The following is a 25,727-nucleotide window of genomic DNA, read 5'->3' on the forward strand; positions in this document are numbered from 1 at the left end:
ATTGTTGACATTGAAGATACCATCTCCTAGGGGTTCGAAAATCTCCCTAAATTCAAGGTTTAGAGTGATGGGGAATGTGTCCATTATTTGGCGATGGCGGGTTCATGCATTGCAAGAACAGAAGATCAGGAGAGTTGCTTATTGGAAGAGAGATTTGGTTTTGAAGAAGGAAGGTGAAATTAAGAAGAAGAAAGTAAAAAATGGCCCTTTTTACCGTTTATGTAATAATTTTTACCAATTGAAATAGATAGCGGTTTGACAAATAAATTTTACAAATTTACAGGATAAAAAGTCATTGTTTCTTCATCAGAGTTTGGGTGAAAATAGTTATTGGGCGAATGATATAAATGTAAAAGAAAGAAGTTAAAATGGTCATTAGGCCAATAAACTAAATTTAAGAAGATTGAAAAACTTATTGAATAAAATAAAAATATAGGTAACTAGAAAATAACTAAAAGATGATCAATTTACAAATTCAGAAATGATTACAGAATCTTTCATTAAACAAAAAACATTATGAATGCGGGAAAATTTTCTTAAACTAGGAATTTTAAAATGCCTAAATAATGAAAAATTTGACCCAATACAAACGAAATGATCAAAGACAGTTCACAGAGAAGAAATTAGGGAATATTATTTCTTGAAATAGATTCTCCAGTGTCGTCATCCTCCCCAAAGCTGCAAACCCTTCTTCCCCCGCCATTATTGCTCTGACAAATGGGACTCTATACATTAAAGGAATTGCCTTATTTACCAATCATAATCTTAAATTATCCTGCTAAAATTAGTTGATTAAAAGAAACGGAAAGGAAAACTCTTCAGTATTTTTATAGTCTTTTATCTTTTCACATAAATAGATGTAACTTGTTCACAGCCATAATAGAGTAGGAGATTGCAGCTTTTCTCTGAAGGTGATCACATGCAAGCATCATCAACAGTATTCATGCAGAACCCAAGTAAGCTTTTAAGGACACAAGAAGACATAGTTCCACTGCATTGCCGCCAAAAATTACTTTGACCCAGGAGATTAAGACTTTAACACAAGTAATTAAATTAACTTCAAAATCTTCACAGACTTCTCTTATCAAAGCTTTCGTTATCAGTTGTCCGCAAACTGGTGAATACAGCTTAGGGTTACTTGGTTATTTTGTTTTATGCATTGATTTGGTCTCTGTGGCATGTGGTTTGTGATAATTATATTTTGTAGGCAATGTGGGTAGCTCCCCCTCAACTCAAAACATTTCATGTTTCTTTGTGCAGAAATCATGCGCCACTGTTTATGGTTTTCATATAAATTTTTGTGTAGGTAAGCCCTTTTTTATTAAAAGGTAAAAAGTAGGATTATTTAATTTACTTGTTTCATTTTCATCTCTATGTATGTTTATATTATATGTGCTAGGTTCTTTGTTGTCTCACCATGTCAAGTATGAAAAGATTTTAATCATTCATTTGATGATGTTCGTGAATAGTGGTAACTCAATCTCCATTATTTATCTTTCGAATCAACATAGGTCACATAAATTATAGTATTAAAATCAATGATTAAAAATCTATCATATGTGACTGTTGAAAGGCTAATACAAATTATTTCTTTAGTTCATATTCATTTATTCCTTAGAACAGACAAATGAAGAGAAGTATTTCTGTACAGGAAACAAAGAACTTTATGTTTGATTTGATGTCTTCTATCTTAAGTTGGCCTTGTATCTGAGCAAGTCGTTTTTAGGGTTTTCTTTTATATAGAGAAAAAGAATTAAAAGGGTATTAGCAATATTAATTAAATAAAGAGGTAGTATAACTATAATAATAATATATGAAGCAAATAAAAAATAAATAATTCTTGTTGGGATGAGACAGATTTGTGGGTCAAAGCTTTGAGGCAATGGAGATTAATTAAATATTAAGTTTGTCTGATTGGTAATTTCGGTGAAAACGACATAAATTCACCTTGAGAGAGGAAGAAAGAGAGAGCTAAAGCAGATTCCATTTCCATCGGTTTTTATATTCTATAATTTTATAATAAATATTTCTTTTCTTTACACTTTTATACCAAGTAGAAGTAGAACGCTTATATGGTACTTAAAGTATATTTACGGTTTTTCTGAAGAAATATACGTAGTTGTAATGAAATTGGGGTGTATTTCTATGAGTGGATATATTCCTTCAGCTTGGTGCAACTATATGTTAAGATTAAGCTTGAGACTCTTTCATTTACAGACAGAAAGAGAAAAAAAGAGAGAGAGAAAGAGAGAGTGAGAAAGAGAGAGATGGAGCTGAGTCCACATGGTTTCTTGGAGGAACTACTAGGTCCAAAGAGAGACACATGGGCTAGTTTTCCTCCTGGAATGAACGATCAGTTCTTCTCCAGTGGATGGAACTTCAATTCTCTTGATGAAAGTCCAACTTTGGCTACTTCAAATCCTAATTCATTTCTGGGATTCTCATCTCCCGCACAAATACCAACTTTTGAATGTAGTCCTTTCGTTGATCCTCAAGCCTGCTATCCTTTTGTTGATGGATTCACTATTCCGGAGATTGACTCTTCTTCATATGTGAAGAATGAGACATCTGGTGGATTCCCAGTTTCAGAAGATCAGCATTACGCTTCAATGGTGGAGAATGATGAGTTTGGCCTACCACTCGACACCGATCATCATCATCATTATAAAAGCTTGGAAGAAAGGAAGAGTACTACTAGCTGTGTTGAGATGGAAAATCTTGACAACCTTCAGGGTTTCAACATGGGCTCATGTGCTGAGAAAAAGAGCAAGTCTAAGAGGCAAGAAGGGCAGCCCTCAAAGAATCTAATGGCCGAGAGAAGGAGAAGAAAGCGCTTAAACGACCGTCTTTCAATGCTCAGATCAATAGTCCCCAAGGTCAGCAAGGTAAATAAGGAATAGCTAGCTTGATGTTTTTGACAGTGTTTGATATTTCAAGTTTTTGTTGGTTTGATTATTAACGAGGGAAAATGTGAATATTAACAGATGGACAGAACTTCTATACTTGGAGACACTATTGATTACATGAAAGAGCTACTGGAGAGGATCAATGAGTTGCAGGAGGAGGAACCAGAAGTTGGTACAAATCAAATCTTGGTGGCCAATAACTTCAAGGAGGCAAAGCCAAATGAAGCATCAGGAAGAAATTCCCCCAAGGTACAGTTTTTTTATATCAGAATCTTTGAAAATTTAACAGAATGTTTAATTAATAGTACTATTGTCCCTAATTGCTCAACGATATGCAGTTTGAAGTGGATAGGAGAGAGATTGATACCCGGATAGAAATTTGCTGTGCGCCCAAGCCCGGCTTGCTGCTTTCTACAGTGAACACATTGGAAGAATTGGGGCTTGAGATTCAACAGTGCGTTATAAGTTGTTTCAATGACTTTTCAATGCAAGTTTCATGTTCAGAGGTAAAGTCTTTTTTAATCTTAAATTTGTTGATATAATGTCGAAGTTTTTCTCTTTGTAATGAATTTTTATGTCATTAATCTGATGCAGGCGGCTGAACAGAGGACACTGGTAACTTCTGAAGACATCAAGCAAGCATTATTCAGAAATGCAGGCTACGGAGGAAAATGTCTGTAGAGTAAGAAAAATAAGGAAAATAAGCCTCTTCCCTTAACGAATCCTAATGAAAAATTGCGGTTTATTTCTCTGTTTGTTCTTCTAGGAATTGTACAAGCAAGAAGCTGTAATAATATTTAGTGTTCTAAATAAAAATGGTTCATCTATCAGATCCAGTTCCAGGATTATACATTCCCAATTGGGATATCTTTTAATACTAAGTAATCATTTATTCTTCCTTCCCCAGTAGTCAATAAAGAAGAATTTGATTGTGAATAAATTTAATTACATGAGAATGTTTCTGGAATATATCAGCAGAATTTAGGGGTTAATTAGTGTTATATTTTAGAAGTTTAAACAAATAATTATTGATCTATTTTTGCCACATCACATCTAAGATCTAACTACAACAATAATTGAAATTCAGGCTTCAGCAGGGACATAGTTGCCCCAGAATCCAGAAGTAGTCTCTGAAATACCATTGTTAATTTACACAGAAAGCATGACTGCAACAAGAGATATTTTATCTGCTGAGGGAAAAGGACCACTGTGTTTTGACATATTTTGCAAATTGAATATCATAATATATTCGTAGATATAGCAATTAGAATCCCATGAGGGCTCCATGCTCTTGTGAATTGGGTGAGTTTCATATCGTGAAGAAAATTATGTTATCAGCAATATTACTGACAAGGAGAAATTTCACTTTCAAGCAGCATTTTTGTCCACCTTTTAGGCTAACAAAGTGTCATGTTGAAACTGTTTATAGTAGTGATAGGATCCCTTCAGATAAATTGAGGTAGAGAGAGTGGTATCAGATTCAATGTAATTTGATTAAACTACAAAAGAGAATTTGTTGAAATGGTTGAATCTTAGCATAAGATTTTGTTGTCATTTGGAACAAGAATGACGACAAGGCTACTCGTGGACATTTACCATCAAGAGGGAAAGAAAGCTAATCAGCTGAAGAAATAGAGACAATTGAAGCTATCATTTCTGAAGGATTTGCCTGATTAGAATTTTTTGTCTACGCTGTTGGGCAGCCATTGAAACGTTTATGGTATGAGGTATACAAAGTAAGCTAAATAATGACAGAAACTCGATTCCCAGAATCCATTTTCCCCAATAAGAGAACGAAAGGTATAACATTTGCAGTATCATTAGTGGCACTCACTAATGTTTCTTGAATACATTACTGTCTTTTCAAGAGAAGATACTAATCTTAGGATCAACAGAAAACATAATTGCTAAAAATAACAGTCGGGGTTCTGCAGATAATCAACCAGAAATTCTTGCATCTTCTCAAAGGGAACATTGAATCTAAGAGATTATCAACCAGAAGCTTTTGACTGAGTCGCACAGTTTTGAGAAAGAATACATGTTTTGAGCACCACCAAGAAAGGTAAAGAGAGCAACTGAGTTTCGTTTCTCTCTTAGTTTATTTATGCAATCTGGGAAGTTAAGGACTCAGAGATCTGCAGCATTGGATTAAACAGATTATGACTATCAACTTATTGTTTGGATCAGGTTTCTGTATTATGTTTGTGCTGATTTTATTTGTCCAATCAAGTTGATCTTATACCCAGCAAAAGGAATAAACAATTTATTCAAAACTATTAAGTTAGCATATAGAGGTAAATATTCCATGACTTAAAGATAATTTGGTGTTTCACTTTCACGTAATCAATTATATCAAAGAAAAACTTTCATTTTCTTCTATGGCAAAAAGAATGTTTTAAGAGGTACGAGATAAGGCATTTGAGTTTTCTAGAAATTCAACAACAATTCTTTAATCATGCAAATTGATAATGTGAGGACTCAAAATACGAATTTATGAACATTCTCCAAGATGGTGACAGTCACATCTTGTTCTTGCCCATATTTTTGAAAATTAGGACATGAAAATAAGAAAAAGACCATCTTGAACTAGAAAGCAAGTTCAAAAGCTGAATTGCCTGATAAACTTTATCAAGGCTAGCACAACTTCAACCAATATTGTGAGTTCCATAAACTTTAGCCTAAGTCAACAATACAAGCTAAAGCTCTTGATTCATGGTTTTTAATATGTTAACAAAACAACAGTTATTAATCATCATCACTTAGATCATATCAGATATGGGTACAAACCTACAATGGTCATCTCAAATCAATCCAGTTCAAATACAGTGGACAGTGGAAACTGATTTAAATACTCGTAAATTACCAAAGAAAGATCATGGACAAAACTCGCTGGATTCACAATCTCATTCAAAATAATATATACATTTAAGAAAAATAGGACTTCTAACAATGGGTTTAAGCTATGTGTGAAATGATACAGTTAAATGGAAGCTACAAAAGATTGTTATTCAGATTCAACTTCATTTTCATCACAGCTAACACCATCACAATCAAAATCAAAAGATTCTCTCATGGTATTTGCCTGGAGATGCTGGAGCTGATTAATGGCATTTTGTGCTTCAGTAACCAGGGCAAGTTTTGCTACTCTGACAACTTCAAATTCCTGACCAGGGATCTCCTTTTTATTCTCTTTCCCAGTAATGATTCAATCTGCCCTTGCAGATGCAGCCTTTCTCTTAGCTTCCCGGCTATGTAGTTGGTCAATATACTTCTCATGCAATCCAATGTTTTTGACAGGCTTCAATACTGGTGGACTAACAAAAGCTGTCCCACATGAACTAGTAAATCTTGAAAGGGGCTTCTTCTGCCCAAAAGATCTCTCTTGGTATTTCTGAAGAACTTGGTTTTTCTGTAAATGCTTTGGAGTGGAAAGAAAACGGTTCTGCTCACAAACTTGAATAGATGAATAGTGTTGGGCTCAAGGACTGAGAACAAATCAGCTTCATAATTTTTGTCCATGTAACAAATGTCTGACTGTTTTCTGGATAAAATGACTCTTTTGTTTATTGCAACTTGATCTTTTAATCTTCAGCTGCATAGGATTAAGCAGTTTACTCGCAGAGAGTCAAAAGTGTTCAATGGGTGATGAGTTTATTTTGTTTGCTCTAGACTGAGGCCGAGGCTGAGGTGGGGTTATGATCAGAGTGGACTTTATCAAAGCAGTCCTGGGATGACTTTCCAGGCACCTGCAATTGATTTCAAATGATTACAAAAGTTCACAATTGATACGAGGTATAAAGGAAAAACAAAACAAACACATACAGAAAGAAATTGATTCTACATATAAAGTTCAAATTTCCCAACTGACCAAATACTAGGTCTCCAATGACAGTATTCAAATTGTAAGAAACTTAAAAAAACTGCATAATAGTTTCCTTCGCTGTAGGCAACTTCAGCAACTATCATAAAAAATTCGGCATTATGAGTACAATTGTAGCTACATTTTAACATTGATTTTTCAATTTGCCAGCATTGGAAGAATGAAGCTTTCCATGTAGCTTAGACTACTCTGCCACAAAATTAAATGCTTGAACGAATCAGTTATTAAACCATTATCTCAAAGATTTAGTTTTTTGGCCTTCAAATTTTGACCCTTTATAACCTCATGTGGAGACAGCTTCAAATCAAATAACTCCATTTAAATAGTGAGTTTGCTACTGAAAGTCCATTGAAATTCCCAGTGAGTCTTATTTGCGAAAAAACCTGGTTAACCTTGAAGAGAGATAAAAATAAAATTTGTTAAAACTAGAAAAAAACATTGAAGAATGCTAAAGAGCAAGTTGGATTACCAATGAAAAATCATGTTTCCACTTTAATTAAACTTTGTTTTAAGAACATGAAGAGGTGCAGACACCAAACTAGAGTTAAGTAAATACTAATATCTGAGCAAAATAAGGAAGAAAAGAACAAACATCAGTAACTCAAAACCAATAAGTGTCATGGTTCTCATGAAACAAGAGTGCCAAGCTTCTTTACACCCCCTCATCAGGTTGAGTCTGCTTTGACTAAAGGCAGATATAACAAATAGAAAAGCACATAAGACCAAATTGTGAAGACCATTCAAAGAACCTACTCTCGGCATGTTAGTTTCAATCCCGTAATTTCACTCTTAAGCGGATAAAAATACGAACTGCTTAAATACACACACACATCAATATTACCAATGACTCAAATTCCATTTAGTCACCAACAACAAAGTTTTATGACATGAAATAGCTCATGAAAAATTTAGTTCTACATAGCTGAAGTGGCAAACGTTTATTTGCTTTTTCACTATCTAACACATTAGTAGGCAAATCACACGACTTCCAAATAATTTTTTACTGATAATTATTCGAAAGAAAGATATTCATAAACCAAAAAGGAATGACATTAAAGCACAATACCAGCTTAGAAACCTTCTTCCAGAAATGACGAGTGGGCTTCGTAGCGAGATAAGCTCTCTGCAATGCCACCTCTTGTTCTTTTGTCCACCCTTCAATTGTTATTTTACCGCTCTTTTTAACTTCCTCGTCACGGTTTCTTTTTCTCTTTAAATTAATCTCTTTAGTTTCTTCTACAATTTCTCTCTCCCTCATCTCAATTCTTTCAGCTCTAGACGCCTTCAAACCAATCACAGTACTGATCTAGGCGCCCCAATTTCCACACCCAAGTTTACACCCACTCCACTTTTTCTCTTAATTTTCTTAAATTTGGCTTCACTGGACTTCTTCTTCGACTTCTTGTTCCCGCGTTCCCTGACCAGATGTTTGGCAATTGGGTTATTACAAAATCTTGGGGAACGCCTAAGACTATGCGAAGAATCAACCCCATGGTTTAACACAGGAGTTTTTCTGGACCCATTACTGGGTCGAGACGGTTCTTTCGAAGCTTTGACTCTGCGGGTCTGGGTTTTTGGTGTAGAATCGAATTTGGCAAAGCTTTGACAATTGTTTGTGATTTTGGAGTTGTGGGTGTTCGGATCTTGCGGTTGTGGTGGTTGGATATTGTTGATGTGAAGAAGCCTGGCTGATCTGCCGAGAGGGGTATTGATAATGGATTTTGATTTAGAAATTTTTGTAAATGGTTGTTGGTGGTATTTTGGGAGGGAAAATGCAGTTAGGGTTTGAGGATTCAAATTTTGAGAAGAGGACGAAGAAGGTAAAGTAACTCCGGGAACGACGTTTGAGGCCCAATTCTTACTGTAACAAGTTATGGGCTTTCAACAGACGAGGTACGAGTAGAGTGCAACGAATCAAGTGGCCTTAATAGAGTTGGATTTGAGCAGAGCCAACTCAGTCTCAAAATCCAACTTAATTCAGTGTAGCTTGGTCAACATTCATTTTTGATAAACTTAGATAGAATCTGAGCCATAAAATATGACTCATTTAGAAAATGAATTGAATTCAAAATAGGTCAAATTTAACTTAATTTGGCTTGTGAGTCAATCATTAGCTCACCTCAGAGCAAGCTGAGTCATGACTCACACGAGTTAGCTTGAATGACTAAAAAATGTCACCATTTTCATTAAAATATCTCCACCATTTTTCTATCAATTCTAACTCCCTATCTTTTTATTTTTTTATTCTGACTCTCTTTTAATTTTTCATTAAAATATCAAAATTTCTCTCTCATCAAAATTTCTCACACTCTTCTCCACCATTTTCTTCCTTTCTCTTTTGTCACTTTCTCTCATACTCTTTACCTCTCTCCTTCACATAGGTGAGTCATAAAACCATTTTTTACATCCCATTAGCTCTCTCTCTGGGGTCTCCTTTGCTGTTATCTTCTCTCCAAGCATCCATTTTAAGATCGAAAACAATTCAAAAAACTTAAATTAACAATCATATCTCTCCTTTAAACTTTTCTTCTTGTTGTCTCTTCAATTTGCCGGTTAAGAGTTTATCTCAGTTGGTCACAACTTCGATTACACTTCTTTGTGTCACTATCATCAATGCACCATAGTTATTTGGTGTTAAATATTGCTAACGAACTCAGGTTAAAAAATTGAGTCACAAATTCAAACACAAACCTCAAGTTATGAACCCGAGTTATAAGTTTGAATTACAAATTTGAGCTGAGCTATAAACCTCAAGTTTTTCTTCTAAGCCAAACTTAAACCTTCATTTAGATTAACTTAATAAAATCGAGCTGAACTCAAGCTACCTCTAAAGTCATTCAAGTCAAACTTGAGTCAACTTATGTTTGGGCTCAATTCAGTTTGAATCTACTTGTTAAAGTGTTAGGTTTAAGTTCAAGACAAAAATGGTTGACTTAAGTTCTATTCAAAAAATTACATTTTAATCCTTTAATTTTTAAAATATATAACTTATATAGTTATCAGTTATCTCAAATATTTAAAGTTAATATATAAAATTTTAAGGGTATAAGTGTAAAATTTGAAACTTTTAAAGACTTACTGATATTTGATTCGAATCAATTTGTGAGCTTATGAGTTCACTAAGCCAACCAAAATCAAACTTGAGCTTTGCTTGAGACTATTCGAATAATGAACTACTTTGTGAGTGGTTTGAATTGTGAGCAATTTGATTTGTTTACAACCCTAAATACAAGCAAACCCCAATTCCAAATTTAGTGAAAATAAATTAATGATGAAATTTCCCCCTTTTTATATAAAGTTGGAGTTAGCCAAACCTGTTGATTTTAAAAATATTAGTTTTTTTCTTTTAAATTTTTTATTTATGTATCAATTCTTTTTTTTTATGTCTTAACACAAATAAGATGGATAAAAATATATGTTGATAAGATTTCTTGTTATTAATTGATGTATGCAATATAGAGTCATATGCGAAATAAGTTATGGTTACATCATTAAAAATCTAATAATGAAACATGATCTTCACTACTATGGTATAAAATAAATGAATTAAATAAGTGGACACAAAATAGTTATTTTTAAGATAGTTTGGTCTGTTACTCGAAATTTTATTACTACAATTATGGTATTAATATCTTTAAGGGAATATTTTGACAAAGTGCATGTGCAAAAATTATAATAAAGTGTCTTGACTATGACACAATGGATGACAAGAGTCCCAGAAGAAATTGTTGGATTTTGGGGGAATATCCTCATCTAATGTAGGATTAAACTAATCAAATCTAAAGCATTTAGTGTATGTTTTCTTATGTTTCATTGTTGCTCCTTTGTACCTTCCTTTCCCTCTACAATCATTTTCTCTATTTAAAAATATGTGAGAGGGCAATTACAATCCTATTGGTTATATATATAGAGAGAGAAGATAACGATTGAAGTTGATGAGGTAGGAAGTTACTATTTTTCATCATATATAGATAAAGGTGTCAACTAGCAAATCACTATTTTTGGGTGACGGATATCCATCAATTAATCGTTACTTATAGGGATAATCACTTTTCAAATAGATATTCTATAAGTAAAAACCTACCGTATAACAAATAATATCTAAAATGGAAATATCAATATTTTTTTAATGATAGTCTTAAAATAATAAATATAGACGAAAATAATATTATTGAAAGGACTTTTAATAAAAGAGTCACTTATACTTTCTTTTGGCTTGCAATGTATTTTTTCAAATATATAAATCAAAATTTTCCACACAAAATTTAATTTTATTAACAGAAAGTAAGTTCAAGTATAAAAATTATATTTAACTCTTATTGTTTGATTTTTGTTACTAATTATTTAAAGACATGTAAATTAACTAAAATAATTTTGCTCATCAATAAAATTTTTAATTTTAACTTTGAATCATTTGAGAATAAAGAAAAGAAAAAATGACATTAAAAGGAAAACATGGTATGAAATGGAGATACAAAGAAGATTATGGTTGTTGTGACTTAAATTCAAATATTAATTAAATCTATCGACGATAATAAAGGTGACTGTAAATCTAGAAATTGAGATCACAGCTTGGTTGATGTGATTTTGACCGCCTATTAAAAACAAGATTACCATAGCTAAAGACAAGGCCTCAGTTGTTGGCTAACGTCATCAGAACTGTTTGTCCTCAAGCTTTCATAAGGCTTCATGCCTTTCACAACCATCTAAGAACTCCATTGACCTTTCCTAAGTCACAAGTCAACTCAGTCATGGGCAAACCCCACTTATGGCTCACTTCGGGGTTGTTAGCCAGAACAAAATCAACCAACAAATACCCTCAATCTCTACAACCAAAGGAAAACATTTCCTCCTCCTTCACAATCTAAAACCCCAAATCCCAATTCCTATCTATCAATCGCCATTATGTCCAAACCTCTGATTTTGTGTTTGTTCAAGCTCAGATTTTGTGTTAAACATCTCTTGTTTCATCTCCTTTTTTGTTTCTGTAAGCGATATCAATACATTTTCTTTGTCTCGAATAATCTGAAACAACTCTTCTCACCCCTTTTGAAACCAAATCTTTTCGATACTCAATTAGAGATTGAGAATTTGAAGCTGAGAGAAGCTCAAAAGTAGATTTCACTACTTCTGACCATTATGTTTTTACTCAAATTCTTTGATGATTATTTTTATTTTCTTATTATTTTATATTGATAACATGTTTATTATTGGCAGGAATGCTTCAAGAATTACTATGCTGAAGAAAAAACTGAGTGTAGTCTTTGCCATGAAAGACTTAAAGCTAGCAAAGTGGATTCTTGGCATTAAAATCACTTATGATAAAAGTTGTAAGAAGCTTTACTTGTCACAAGAGAAGTACATTGAAATGGTGTTTCAGAGGTTCAATACAAACCAAACAAAAGTTGTTAGCTCTTTCAAAGTTGAGCTAAGTTCCAAACAAAGTTCATCCATAGATGAAAAAAAGAAATGTATGAAAAAGGTTTCGTATGCATCAACTGTAAGAAGTTTAATGTATACAATGGTTTGTACAAATTTCTATCAAATCTTGAAATGCAGTTAAGTGGATCATGAGATATCTTAGAGGTATTTCAAATTTGAGTCTTTGTTTTGGAAATGGAAAACCATAGTTAATTGGTTACATTGATGCTAACATTGGAAAAGATATAGATAATCACAAGTCTATCTTAGGCTACTTGATGACTTTTGTAGGTGGGGTTATGGCTTAGTAATCTACATTTCAAATAAGTATTGCACTTTCCACCAAGGAGTTACTTTGGGCTATAAAATTTAATGTTGGAACTTGGGTTTAAGCAACAAAATTATGTAATATTTTGTGATAGTCAAAGTTCCATTCACTTATGTAAGAACTCCACTTTCCATGCAAGATCAAAACACAAAGATGTAGGGCATCATTGGATTAGAGATGTTTTGAATGAGAAATTGTTGGAACTTGAGAAAAATTATATTGATCAAAATGGTCTAGATATATTGATAAAAGGTTTACCAAGAAAAAAGCTTAATGTAGATAATTTGATTGTCGACATAACATTCTCTTTCACATAATCAGAAAGGGGGAAATTTGTTAGAATTTTCCTCTTATGTGAGAAAATGACCCATTTATTGTGTTATCTACTTTTGACCATTTAGTTAAATGTAGATAAAGGCTTTTTGAGTCTTTTCACCAAGTTTAATGAAAACTTCTGAATACTCATTCAAGTGAGAATTAATTGAGTTGCAATCCGATTGAAAATATAAAGAGAGAAAAGGAGAATAGGGGTCACCTCTATTGTTTTGTTCATACTCTAATAGTTTTCATAAATCTACATTTTCAAAGTCATTCATAGTTGATCGAGCTAAAATTTTATGGAGATGTTCAAGACACAAGACTCTACATTTTGAATGGTAGAGATCTAATTTCAAGTTGTCTAGTTGAATCTAAACCTATAAACAAAAACTCCATTTTTATGATTTCTCTACATTAAACTTGTATTGTTTACTTCTTTGTTCCCAAAAATGGTTGTTATTCTTGTATTGTTAATTGTATGCCTCTAGTTTCACTAGAGAGAACTTTATTTGTACATATTATTATTGTTGATAGGTTTAACCTATCCACGTTAGGGAGGTTTTCCTTGTAAAAAAACTCGGTATCCATTGATTTATTTTAATCCTCTGCTATAATTGCTTTGCTTGCGAGTTCCTAATAGGTTTGCACAGAAAATTGAAAAGTGTTTTTGATCCTTCGTCATTGCTTTATTTTGTTTGGTCATTAGGCTATCGGATTTTTAGTCATTTAGTAGTACTATTTGGTCATTGTGTTACTGTAATTTGTCACTATGCTATTCCGCATTCTACACTTTTCGAATTTATTTCTCAACACATTTTTTGTAAATTTTGGTTTTGAGAGGAAAAAACCAAATTTAGGTTTTTACTATTCAAAATTTGAAACTATCACAATTTCATGAGTCGTTCAGGGATTTATGCTTAGTTGATAATACAATAATTAGCTTCAGCTTAAATAACAAGAATTTTGTTCTTTAAAAACACACCTAACCTAATATTATAGAATGCACAATTAACAAAAGAGTAAAATTTAGTTGTGATATAAGACTAGGAACCTCATCACTAACAGTTGCAACTTCTACTTCATTTCATCACATTGAACCATTATATCCAGTTTGAGTATTTAGAAAATATATCATTAAATCATATGATAATATATTATTTAAATGTCAAATAAAATATTTAAAATTGGATACAAATAACTTGCTCTATAAAATGTAACAATAATTTTAAATATGTGCATCATTATATGTGCTCAACATCTTGGGTCCAAATGAACTATTATTACTTGATCACATTCACATTAATTAGCAAACCAAAATTCAACACCATTCCAAAGAGTAATATTATGTTTACGCAATTTTAGATACATAATTGATTATACAATTGAATATCATTATGTAATGATTAGATGTTATTCTATTTTTAATTTAAAATCACTTAATTATATAATAATACATTAAATATATACTCAAAATATATATACATAATTTTATTGCTTCCCAAATATCTTTTACATTTTCAATTTCATATGATGCATATCACATTATCCAAATTCTAATAAATCATACATAATATCATTACATTATCTACTAAAATGTATTATAATACCATCAATAAAATATATATCAAAATGCACTAAAGATGTAATTTTTTGAACTGATGCCATGATTGACACGACATGAGGCTAAAAAACCTTATCATTAAATAAGGATATATTTGAAGCTATGTAATAAGTTTTCATTCATCTCACTTCCCACCAGGGGCGAACCTGGGCTTATGTGAGGGTAGACCTACGCCTACCCTGAAATTTTAAAAATCTGAAAATTTATTGTAAACCCATCTAATATTTTGTGAATACGTAAAGGTCCACCGTTACTTGCGCTAAGAACAAGAATACATATGAGCCTAAGATAGATACAAAAGACTTAACTCACTTTTTTTATTTCCTGGATAAATATTTGGGTTTGGGTTTGGTATAAAAAACTTATTTTAATGCAATATACAAAATAAGCATTTGGGTTTGTGTTTGGTATAAAAAGCTTATTTTAATGCAATATACAAAATAAGCATTTGGGTTTGTGTTTGGTATAAAAAGCTTATTTTAATGCAATGTACAAAATAACCATTCGGCTTTGGGCTTGTTATAAAAAAAACTAATTTTAAATCATTTTGAAAAAAAAAAATTGCTTGAAAAGGGATTTTGGGTTCCATTTGTTGTCAAAATGAGGGTTTTTAAGAAAGACAAAAACATGATTCCAGAAAGCAAAAAGTAGGTGAGTTTTTATCTTTCTTCTATCTTTTTTTGGTTTTTTTAATCTTGTGGCTTTTATGTTTCTTGTTAGAATGTGGCGTGTTACTACCATTTGCCTGTAATTTAGTATTTTAGAATACATTTCTGGCTTTTATTGAAACATGCGAGTTTGTTTTCATTTTGTGTTTTATGAGAACATAGAAAATAGTGAAAAATGAGAGTAAAGGTGAATTTGAATAATGTATTTATACTATTTGTGAAAACATTTGATACCGTTGACCTACAATACTATTTGAGAATGAAAAATAATAATAACCCAAAGAACTTTATTGTTTGAAAATAGTATTTCGAAAATAAAAATAGTAAAATATATTTAATATCAATTTCATGAAAACACTAGCTCTAATGAAATCTTTAACATTGGTTGTATCCTCATAATGTATCGGTGTCATGCATGTCTCATCAGCTCCATTGTATTTTTGTTTTGTTACTTATGAAGTTATTATAACTTAGAACATGTGGTTATTTTAATAGCAAAAACATTTTTTGCTTTTATGTTTCTTGTTAGAACAAGTGGTTATTTTAAACATCTATATAAAAAAAATTTTATTTCATGTTTCTTTAACACTTGTCAAAGTAATTGTTATCAATGTTCATGTAAATGTTTAATGGTGAATTTATTTTCTTTATATACTGAGCATATGTTTCTATAGAAGATGAAATAAAATTTTAATACTATATGTTTTATTATTATTATTGTTAATATGTTTTCTTTGCATCAATTAAATAGCTATGATATTCAATTATTTTAAGATATTAAAAAAAAATCCAATGGAGAGTGTAGATATAGACTCTACTAATAGAGAGATTAATCAAATCTTATTAGAAGAAGAAGTTCCACAACAACAACAACACCAAATACAAAAAATTTAACCTTCAAACAGAGTGTTCAATTTAGACGAGTTGAAGTTGATCTAGGATTGAGGATCCCAATTAATGAGATTTATTATACCGACAAGCCAAACAAGGAGGTTCAAAGAGCACGCTTACTTAAAGGTCCTTGCCAACCTAAATATCATAATTTTCTTTTCACTCTTTTTAGAGATAAAAAAACTTAGGATTATACTAGAGTGGTACAAAGAGGATTCTAATTGGATGGAATAAAGTGTGACAAAAGATGCTATATATTGTTTGCATTGTTATATTTTCAAAGGTGAAATAGTTGATTATAGTGACCAAACAAGTGGTGAAACATTTGTGAGCAAGAGATTTAATAATTGAAAAGATAAAACAAAAGTAAAAAAAACATGTTGGGGATCATTCTTGTACTCATAATCGATGTCATGCCAAGTGTGTTAATTTGATGAATCAAAATAGTACGTCGATGTAAATCTTGCTTGTGTTGAGGAAAAAATCAAACTGGACTATTGAATTTGCTTGAATGTATCAATTGATTGTATTAGATTTCTTTTACAATAAGGATTGACATTTTGTGGTCATAAGGAGTTAGTTAAATCTAAAACTCAAGGTAATTTTATTGAACTATTAAAGTTTCTATCCAATCATAGTGATGACGTCAAAAAAATTGTACTTGAAAATGTTCTAGAAAATCATAAAATGACATCCCTAAGATTCAGAAAGAATTGACTAATGTCTGTGCTCATTTGACGACCATGAAAGTTATTGAAGAAATTAAAAGAGATAAACAACCATTTTCATTACTAGTTGATTAATGTCGTGATGTGACAGTGAAAGAACAAATGACTATTGTTTTTCGGCATGTGGCCAAAGCAGGTTATGAGGATTGTGTATGTTAAGAATACTTTTGCACACTCTTTAAAAACTGCAATAGATTTTTTTTTTTTTGTAAAACATGAATTAAGTTTAACAAGTTTAAAGGGGCAAGGATACAATGGATCGAGCAATATGAGGGGTGAGTTCAATGGCTTGAAAAGTCTAATATTAAGAAAAGAATAAATCAACTTTTTACATTCATTATTTTTCTCATAAACTCTAACTACCATTGATCAAAGTTATGAGTAACCATTTAACATTGGGTGAATTTTTTCAATCTCTCTCAATGTTATCGAACACCATAGCAGCATCTTGCAAGCGCAAAGATCTTTGACGAGATAAACAATATGAATATGTAATATCTTTGAATTCTAATAGTGATCTTCAGATGGGACGAGGTTTGAATAAAAAATGCACTATTAAATGACCACGAGATACACGATGGGGTTCACACATGAGGACAATTCATAGTGTTATAAACTTATTTTTTTCTTTTGTTGATGTGTTGTAGATGATTGAAATTAAATGAGACAATTGACAAAATAAAAGTCAAGCAAGGAGTTTATTATGAATCATGGAAAATTTTAAATTTGTCTTTTTGTTTTTTTTATGAAAAAAGGTATTAGGAACCACAAATAAACTGTCATAAGTATTATAAAGAAAAAATCAAGATTTGCTTAATGTTATGCAATTTGTATAAATTTCAAAAGGTTGATTGCATAAAATGAAAAATGAAGACATTTACTTTGAATCTTGGTGAAAGAAACTTCTGACCTGTACAAAAATAATGACATAGGAATACCATAAAATATGGAAAATAAATTTTGAAGGACAAAACGAGGGATTACAATAGTTACAAATAAACATCATTATAAGGTGGAGTTTATATATACAGTTTTAGATAATATTCAAGAAGAACTCAATAACCATTCAAATGAAGTAAATATAAGGTTGCTTCAATGTATGACATCTCTTAATCCAACTCTTTTGTTACATTTAACAAGGACAAATTACTCGAATTTGTAAGGTTCTATCTTGTCAATTTTCCTCAACATGATATTTGGTTACTTGATTATCAACTTGAAAACTATTATGAAGATGTTAGCATCAATGACAGTTACACTTATATTGATGGGATTGCCAACCTTGCTAAAAAAATAATTGAGTTTAAGAAAGATGTTATTTACGATAAAGTTTTGTTTCTTGTATGAAAGAGTGTTCTTTATAATGAATCCTGTAAAGAATAGTTTGCGTAATCGAATGAGCGACTAGTGGATGAACAATTGCTTGGTGGCTTACATTGAAAATGAAGTTTTTGCTACAATTAACAATAAAGATATTATTGAACGCTTTCATAATATATCCAAACAAAAACTCGTGTTAAAGTCAAGATCTTTTTATATTGAAAGGTTTTTCCATGTAAACAATTACTTGTATTATTATATATTTTTTTTGTTTAATATTCAGTGGTTTTATTTTAAGTTTTCACTAATTAACTAACAAATAATTATAACGCTGTGAAGACCCTCTTGAGCAAAAATCCTAAGTCCACCTTGATTGGGTTTCAACCTCTGTTATGTATATAAAATATGATTTATTTGATATACTATTTATAAGTTTATTTACTGTACTTTAAAGTTTATCTATTTAATCAATCTTAATAAAATTCTCTAATTAACCAAAAAAAAATTACTTAAAAAATAATCTGCCGTGCAACTCATCCACAACTTATATAATAAGGAATGAAAAATCTTTCGTTACTTCAGATAATCCCAGTAAAATAAACATTTGATGTAGCTCTAATTACACAAAATCTTAGTTTATATAATCCACTAAGGAAAAAATTGTATAAACTAAAGTCAAGATGTTATAAAAATAAAAACCCAACTTTATATACAAGGATTTCCGCTGTAACTAATATTATTATTTCCTTTTCAAATATGATCATAATTTTGTCTTTATAATATCAAATGCCTACTGATCAAAGTAACAAATTAGAAATAATAAAAAAAAAAAATTATAGTAATTAAGTTAAAAAAATACTATGCCTCTTCTTTTAGTTTGTGTTTTTTCAAGAGAGGTCCAATTGATTTGCAGTCTTCATATAAGATAATCTAAAAAAAAATGCATATTAATTGAGCTACTCATTAAAAAAAAATGTATTGAAATATAAGTGTGCATAATTCAGTTCAGATTATAAAATGAAACCGAATTATTTAAAAATTATGGATTGATTTGTAAAATAGTTTGGTTTGAGTCATCTTCTCAAATCACACAATGGGTTGGGCAACAAATCATCGATTTTAAAAAAAAAAAATACATACAATACCAGGAATGCTCAATACATGAGGCGATTTCCATGGTTTTGTGTTGGAAGAAACCAGACACTGATAAGATCAAACAAAATAAATCCACATGATGGTATTTTACTTTATTACAGCCAAATCTAATAAAGAATTAAAATCATAATTAGCACTAAGAGAGAAATAATTAACGGCTTAGAATTTTTTTAAAAAAAAAAAAGGTTACATCATGAAACAATGTTGAGATAAGCGCATTAAGAGAGCACTGGCACATGTTGCCGAACCCATGTGATGAAAAGGGTACGAGTAGGTCCCAAATTATTAGAATTTTTTTAAGATATTAATTTTGATTTGAATATTGAGGGAGGTTGAAACAGGCTGGGTCATGTTTGAAGGTTGGATTTGATTTCATTTGTGATGAAAGTTTTGCACGTTGGACATTAAGATTTTAATCTGTGGGCACCTTGAATATGGAGGGTGGAGAGACAAGTAGAGAGGAGCCCACTTGCAATAGGTGAACAGTCAATCAAATCTAACTGGAAATGGAAACAGAAAACAAAAAACAAAAATAAAATTGGCTTCATCATCCTTACGGATGAGTACAATAAAAAGTGGGAGTACAGGGGAAGGGTTTTGATTTGGCCAAAAGACTACCTCTTATCCCAAGTTTAGGTATGTCGTTAAAGTTATATTTATAAAGTTAAAAAATTTTAAAGTCTTATATATTCATTTAAAATTTTAGTTAAAATTAAAGGTAAAATTGTTATTTAATAAAAAAATTTAAAAAATTAAAATTTTATTACATCTGTCTCCTTCAGTTTGAAAATCTCATATTTTCCTTTATCTAAAATTCAAAAAATCAATATTTCCCTCTCAAGAATTGCAAACCATCATTAGAGACGATCATCTCTGATCGCATTGGCTTTCTCTCCCAGTTTAACTCTCCCTATCAATCACATCTTAACTACTAGTGAAATTTATTTCCTCTAATGAACACAATTTCATCTTCATTGGAAGAAATATGTTTTGTCAATGATTGAAATATGATCAGTAGAGAGAGTTAAGTTGAGAGGGAGAGTCAATACGGCTAGAGACGACAAAGTTCATTGTCTCTGGAGATGATTTGCAAACTCTAAAGAGAAAATATTGATTTTTCAAATTTTATGTAGAGGAAATTGAGAGATTTTCTAATTAAAGGGGTAAAAGTAATAAAACTTTAGTTTTTTTTTAATTTTCTGTTAAATAACAGTTTTACCTTTAATCCTAACTGAGATTTTAAATAGATGAATGAGGCTTTCAGTTTTTCAAATCTCACGAGTGTGATTTTGAAAATATATCCAAACTTGGGATAAGAAATAGTCCTTTGGCCTTTTGATTTGATTAGTTTGCTTGTGGGTTGAACAGTGACATCATGGTGACGTGTTTTGATCATCAGATTAACAAAAAATTGTAGATCCCATTACATGGAGAGATCAAAATAACATATAAAATCAGTGATATGCAAAAAAGCAGATTTTTTTAATTTAATTTCTATTCCTCTTTCTCTTTCTTCTTACTTTAAAGCAAATATGGAATGGGTGTCTACCAATGATGCAAAGAGTGTAACTTCTTCCCTCGATATTTCGTGAGTTTCTTAGGACAAGAAAGACCACATCATTGAGCGGATTATGAATAAGCTTTTCGAACTTCATTTTCTCTCTTTGAATTAAGTATTAAAGCCCTAATAATCCACCATCATTAGCTTCCCAAAATCTGCTTCTCTTGTTAGCTAGGTAACAGTGTAAAACATTTAAAAAAAAAAAAAAAGCAGTAGGGCTGCCTTGATTAGGACACATACCTTATTTAATTGCCCTTGGCCGCTGGTCATTCTGTAAACAATTTTCAATTCCAATCTTACTTAACCGATGCCATTAACATTTCTCTTGAAAAGGTAATTAGTTTATTGGTATAATTTACTATGACCCCAACTGCAGAATTTACAGAGGGCAAGTTTCTTCAACATAACAGAGGGCAGACTGCCTGGAAAAGATTGTATTTTCTGTAATATGGACATGAAATGCTGCAAATGATAAACTTAGGTGACGAAAACAAATTGCAATACTATGCAAAATGACTTGCAATTCTTCCAAATTGGGGAAAAGGGTAAACAAATGGTAAAACTAGCTTAATTTATCAGTAAATGAAATTGTATATACGCCAAATGATCGATCTTACTAATGCTAATACAAAGGTACCGGGAAACGTGGCGATTTGGGCGGCTTCTGCACTTTGACAACAATATTTTCTTCTCGAGGGGGTTGACATGGACATGGTAAAGCTATGAACTTTGGGATCTGGTCTCCTGGCATTAGTACTGGCAAGCTCTGGCTCTGGTTGTTCTTCCAATTCTGAAAACATAAAACAATTCAGTCTTACTATTAAGAGATTACGTAAAGAAAAGGGAATAAGACCCTAAACGAGATTACCATGTCTGCAGGCTTAGTTTTGGAGGGTGAGGCTTCAATGTCAGATTGAGGATTGATGTCGTCGGATAAAGAGCGACGGAGGGATCTAAGCTTGTCCCAGTGATAGCAGCAAGAGAAGATGCCACTTAAGCTGAAAATGATAATTAAAAGGATGGCTGTGCCGAGAGGGAATCCGAGAGAGGGGCGAGAGGGGTCTCCTCCGTGGGATGGTGAAAAATTCGGACTCTCCATCATACACAATACACCTGCAACAAGTCTTCCTTGGTGAACAGTCTCTTCCTTCTCTCATATGTTGTATGAAGAGAAACAGAGAAAGAGTATGAAAAGGAGGAGGAAAAAGAAAGTAAAGGGTAAAAGCTGGAGATGTCAGTGAATGAATGTTATGGCAAATGGAGAAGGAATTAGAGGAATTTATAGATGGAATGTAAAGAGGATTATAGGTACGTGTAAATGTACAGGTTAATGTCCTGGAGGCAGGGCCATAGTACGGAAGGAGTAGTGCTGATTTTGCAGGGCGGAAAGCAAGGAGTTTGTATAAATTTGAAAACAGGACTGGAAATGGGACCATGGTTTGTTAGCTGTAAGGCTGCTTTTTCTTTTCTTATTGATTATGGCCCGGCTATTATTATGTTTTCATGTATTTCTACTACTTGTCCTCCAAGCATTCATTTCCAATTGGTTTTTGGTTTACCCATTTGTAACCCCACTTCAATTTTGTTATTTATATTGGAGTGTAAATAAATAGTTAAATATTTAAATAATATATAATATATTATTTTAAATATTCAATTAATTATTCAAAACCGGTATATATATTATTACAGTTCATGCTTACAGCTCTTTGAGCACAAATAAGAATGATAGGATTTACCCACCTATGGGCATTCATACTCCACACAAAATTGACTTACTTTTATTAATTTCTCTTTATAATTTGACATGTTTTAGGGATTAATTGATTTTAAATTAGTAACAAAGTAAATGAGAGGTCCATCTAATCATATTAATAAACTTCACTTCTATAGATAAATTAATGTGCAGCATTAATTATTCCATACTAATGTCTGTCCAAAATTTATATTTTACTTGGGAAAAAGAAGAGAGGAGTGCTTTAGTTTCCCAAGTTGATTTCGATTCTACCATTGAAAAGAGGGAATTGAAATGGGCCAGAGGAAAACCGGCATTTTCGACCTCCTAATGGACAAGAAATGAAAGAGAAAGACAACACTCAACAGAATGGAAAAAGCAGAATCAAAAGAATTTTGCTGCTCTGGTTTTTCCAAGTAAAACCAGATGTGAAAATGAAGAAAGTCCAGCATAGAGCCCAAATATTAGAAAGAGACTGGTGTTGATACCTTACAATACATGTCGTGTCGAATTCAACTTTTAATCACTTACGAAAGCTTTTCCCTTCTTTTTATTTTTAATTACAACAAATTTCCCACCATAAACAATTGAAAAAAAAAAAAAACGATTCAATTGACTTGTCTGCATTATCACAATATTATCCCAGGAGATAAGAATTAACTGTAAAAACATGTGTTTGAATATGGCAGCTGGATTCAATTTACAGGATTTTGGTCAGGTAATAGTTAAAAGGGGAGACATACGTGTTTGCAGGTCATTTTCATTGCTATTTTGTGGTCTCATGGGTGCTCTTTATCCACTTGCTCTGTCCCAGCAAGGCTGTATGAATATCCTTCTGGCCATATCTGATGTGCAACTTCTTCGAAGTTTCTTTTTAATCTTATCCAGACATTTTAATACCAGCAGTTGACCCATGATGAAAGGAGAGATTGAAGATGAAGATCTTGGAATTTGTGCTATTGCAAATGCGTAGATTAACATTTCCGGTCAGTTGTACAAATATTTTTGAAGTGTTGGATTCTTGGCTAGTATATGTATGGCCAATACACTTGTTTCCACTAGTGATATAGTGAATTTCAAAGTCATATCTATCGATTTTAAAAAATTTAAGCATTCATCTGCCACCAAATTTTTATTATATTTTTTTGTTATAATAAAAAATAAAATTGTTATTTTATCGATAATATTAAAAAAATTATAATTTTATCTCATCTTCTCTCTTTAATTTTAAAAACTAACAATTTTCTTATAATCTCTAATTTTTTAATTTTAAAAAGTGATTATTTACCCCCCAACTCTAGAGTTTCCTCTCTTTAAGTTTTTTTGTCGTCCACCCTAATTTTCTAAAAATTTTATTTCACCCCTAATGGTCTATAAATCCTATTATGTGATGAAGCTCCTCCATATTTGGTCACCTTCTCTATCCAATGTCAGTCATACTTTCTCTCCAATGCCTAAGCCGATGTCCAACCAAAACTGCACATTTTCAATAAAGAAAATCGCAAACCAAAACCACAAAAATCATAGTAGTACAAGGCATGCGTCACGAATAAGATGACAGAAACATGCAAGAGAGAGGCCGAAAAACAAGAAAAATAGAGAGAGACGATGTTGTCAGCAAAGAAAGGATAGAGGTCCCTCTCTGTTGACGTCTCTGTCTCTTCCGAGAGGAAGAGATTGATGAAGAGATGACGTCTCCTTATCGGATGACCTCCCACAATGATCATCCAAACAATTCCAATAGTGAGGGTAGGAAGAGGAAGACGTCAATGACTGAGTAGTGGTTGGAGTGGAGGGAAAAAAAACCTAGGTGTAGGGGGAAATAGACACTTTTTAAAACTTGAAATGTTTAAGTAAGGGTGAACTTGTTAGTTTTCAAAACTTGGGGAGAGAAATGAGATAAAATTATAATTTTTTAATATTCTTAGTAAAATGACAATTTTATTATTGACTCTAATGAAAAAGTTTAACAGATTTTGAGTGATAGATGAGATGTTTAGGTTTTTAAAAGTTGAAAAGTATGAGTTTGAAATTTAACCATACCTTGGGTGGGAATAAGTCTTTTGGCCTTAATGTATTTTTTTTATGGGAAATTATATTAAATGTCCATTTTACCTTTTTATTAAGCAAAAATGCCCATTTCTTCTATTCCTAAGCAAAAATGCCCTAATTTTTTTTAAAATACCAAAATTACCCTTCATCACATTTATATAAACTCTCTCACTCTCACTTTCATTACATACACTTCTTATATCACTTAAACACTCACTATCACTCTCATTTTTACTTAATATCAATTACTATGGGTTCGTTCAAAAGGAAGAAATTCATATTTCTGAATTCGAATCGAAAAAAATCAATCTGTCAAAACTACACTGAAAATAACATGTTAAGAATAAATAGATATATTAATATACCTTAAAATGTCAATAATAAAAAAATCACTCAAAAATCTGAAAAAACATATCTGAATTTTGAAAAATATACGTTCAAATAGCTTATGAACGAGAAAACCAAAAAATCGATCTAAAATTTTGTAATTACATTGTAAAACGTGTCTAAAAAAGCACATCGTAATTACAAATATCAAATTTGAAAACTACATATCAAAAAAGTCTAATCTGGTCACAAACAAGCTCAAAATCATAAAAACTGAAAATTCTAAATTTGATAAAACAAAAAAACTATATAATACACATTGAAACAGTTTTATTTTGGCCTCCAAATTTGGTGTAACTGGCAAAACTAGTTGTCGTTATAAAGCTTGAAACGCGCTTCGTGTTGATATATTACAGACCCTGTAACTCTTCATAGATCAAAAGTTATGGTCATTCAAAGTTTATCTTATATAGACCATATAGTTTTAAAAAAGTTAATGTCCACCCAACCCACGGTTTTCACGGACTACCCAACGGTTCAGTGTAAAATTTTCCACGGACCCCTGTGGATCTCTCCCTCTTCCCCCTCCCCCTAAAATTTTGAAAACGTTAAATTTCCCCCCCACCCCATAGGCGCCCGTGGGAGGTTACCGCAACGTTGATAGATCTAACCCATTTTTCGGCTAAAAATCGTCATTTCAACCTCTAATTTTAGCACAAATCAAATCTACACATCCAATAACACAAAACCCCTCAAGAAATTCAAGCAAAACAACCAAGAATCAAAACATTTTACGCATTGTTCAAAATCGAAACC

The 25,727-nt window shown here is 31.8% G+C and overlaps 2 protein-coding genes and 1 pseudogene across 3 annotated transcripts; 1 reads left to right on the top strand and 2 right to left on the bottom strand.

The window, feature by feature from the left end:
* Positions 1-2,208: 2,208 nt before the first annotated feature.
* Positions 2,209-3,736, top strand: LOC123214419 (transcription factor bHLH61-like). 2 transcript variants are annotated; one of them, XM_044634182.1, is made up of 4 exons: positions 2,209-2,876; positions 2,985-3,155; positions 3,245-3,412; positions 3,501-3,736. In XM_044634182.1, the coding sequence occupies exons 1-4, from the start codon at positions 2,268-2,270 to the stop codon at positions 3,585-3,587; spliced, it is 1,035 nt and encodes a 344-aa protein (XP_044490117.1). In that variant the 5' UTR covers positions 2,209-2,267; the 3' UTR covers positions 3,588-3,736. The 2 variants fall into 2 exon arrangements, with proteins under 2 accessions (XP_044490117.1, XP_044490108.1); XM_044634173.1 differs by having other exon boundaries at positions 2,213-2,885.
* A 2,003-nt stretch (positions 3,737-5,739) lies between these two features.
* Positions 5,740-8,633, bottom strand: LOC123220873 (annotated as a pseudogene).
* Positions 8,634-21,216: 12,583 nt separating this feature from the next.
* LOC123214876 (uncharacterized protein At5g65660-like) lies at positions 21,217-22,209 on the bottom strand. Its single transcript, XM_044634887.1, has 2 exons — positions 21,666-22,209; positions 21,217-21,587 (listed from the first exon to the last, which is right to left on the bottom strand). The coding sequence occupies exons 1-2, from the start codon at positions 21,897-21,899 to the stop codon at positions 21,420-21,422; spliced, it is 402 nt and encodes a 133-aa protein (XP_044490822.1). The 5' UTR covers positions 21,900-22,209; the 3' UTR covers positions 21,217-21,419.
* Positions 22,210-25,727: the final 3,518 nt, after the last annotated feature.

The sequence above is a fragment of the Mangifera indica genome, chromosome 1, assembly GCF_011075055.1.
Source record: "Mangifera indica cultivar Alphonso chromosome 1, CATAS_Mindica_2.1, whole genome shotgun sequence".
In the NCBI taxonomy this organism is placed as follows: Eukaryota; Viridiplantae; Streptophyta; class Magnoliopsida; order Sapindales; family Anacardiaceae; genus Mangifera; species Mangifera indica.

Bases quoted from the DNA above. Each gene is read 5' to 3' on its own strand.
- LOC123214419 (XM_044634173.1), top strand. From the start codon at position 2,268: ATGGAGCTGAGTCCACATGGTTTCTTGGAGGAACTACTAGGTCCAAAG. The intron at 2,886-2,984 runs GTAAATAAGGAA...GAATATTAACAG, and splicing joins TAGTCCCCAAGGTCAGCAAG to ATGGACAGAACTTCTATACT. The intron at 3,413-3,500 runs GTAAAGTCTTTT...AATCTGATGCAG, and splicing joins TGCAAGTTTCATGTTCAGAG to GCGGCTGAACAGAGGACACT.
- LOC123214876 (XM_044634887.1), bottom strand. From the start codon at position 21,899: ATGATGGAGAGTCCGAATTTTTCACCATCCCACGGAGGAGACCCCTCT. The intron at 21,588-21,665 runs GTAATCTCGTTT...TTATGTTTTCAG, and splicing joins AAACTAAGCCTGCAGACATG to AATTGGAAGAACAACCAGAG.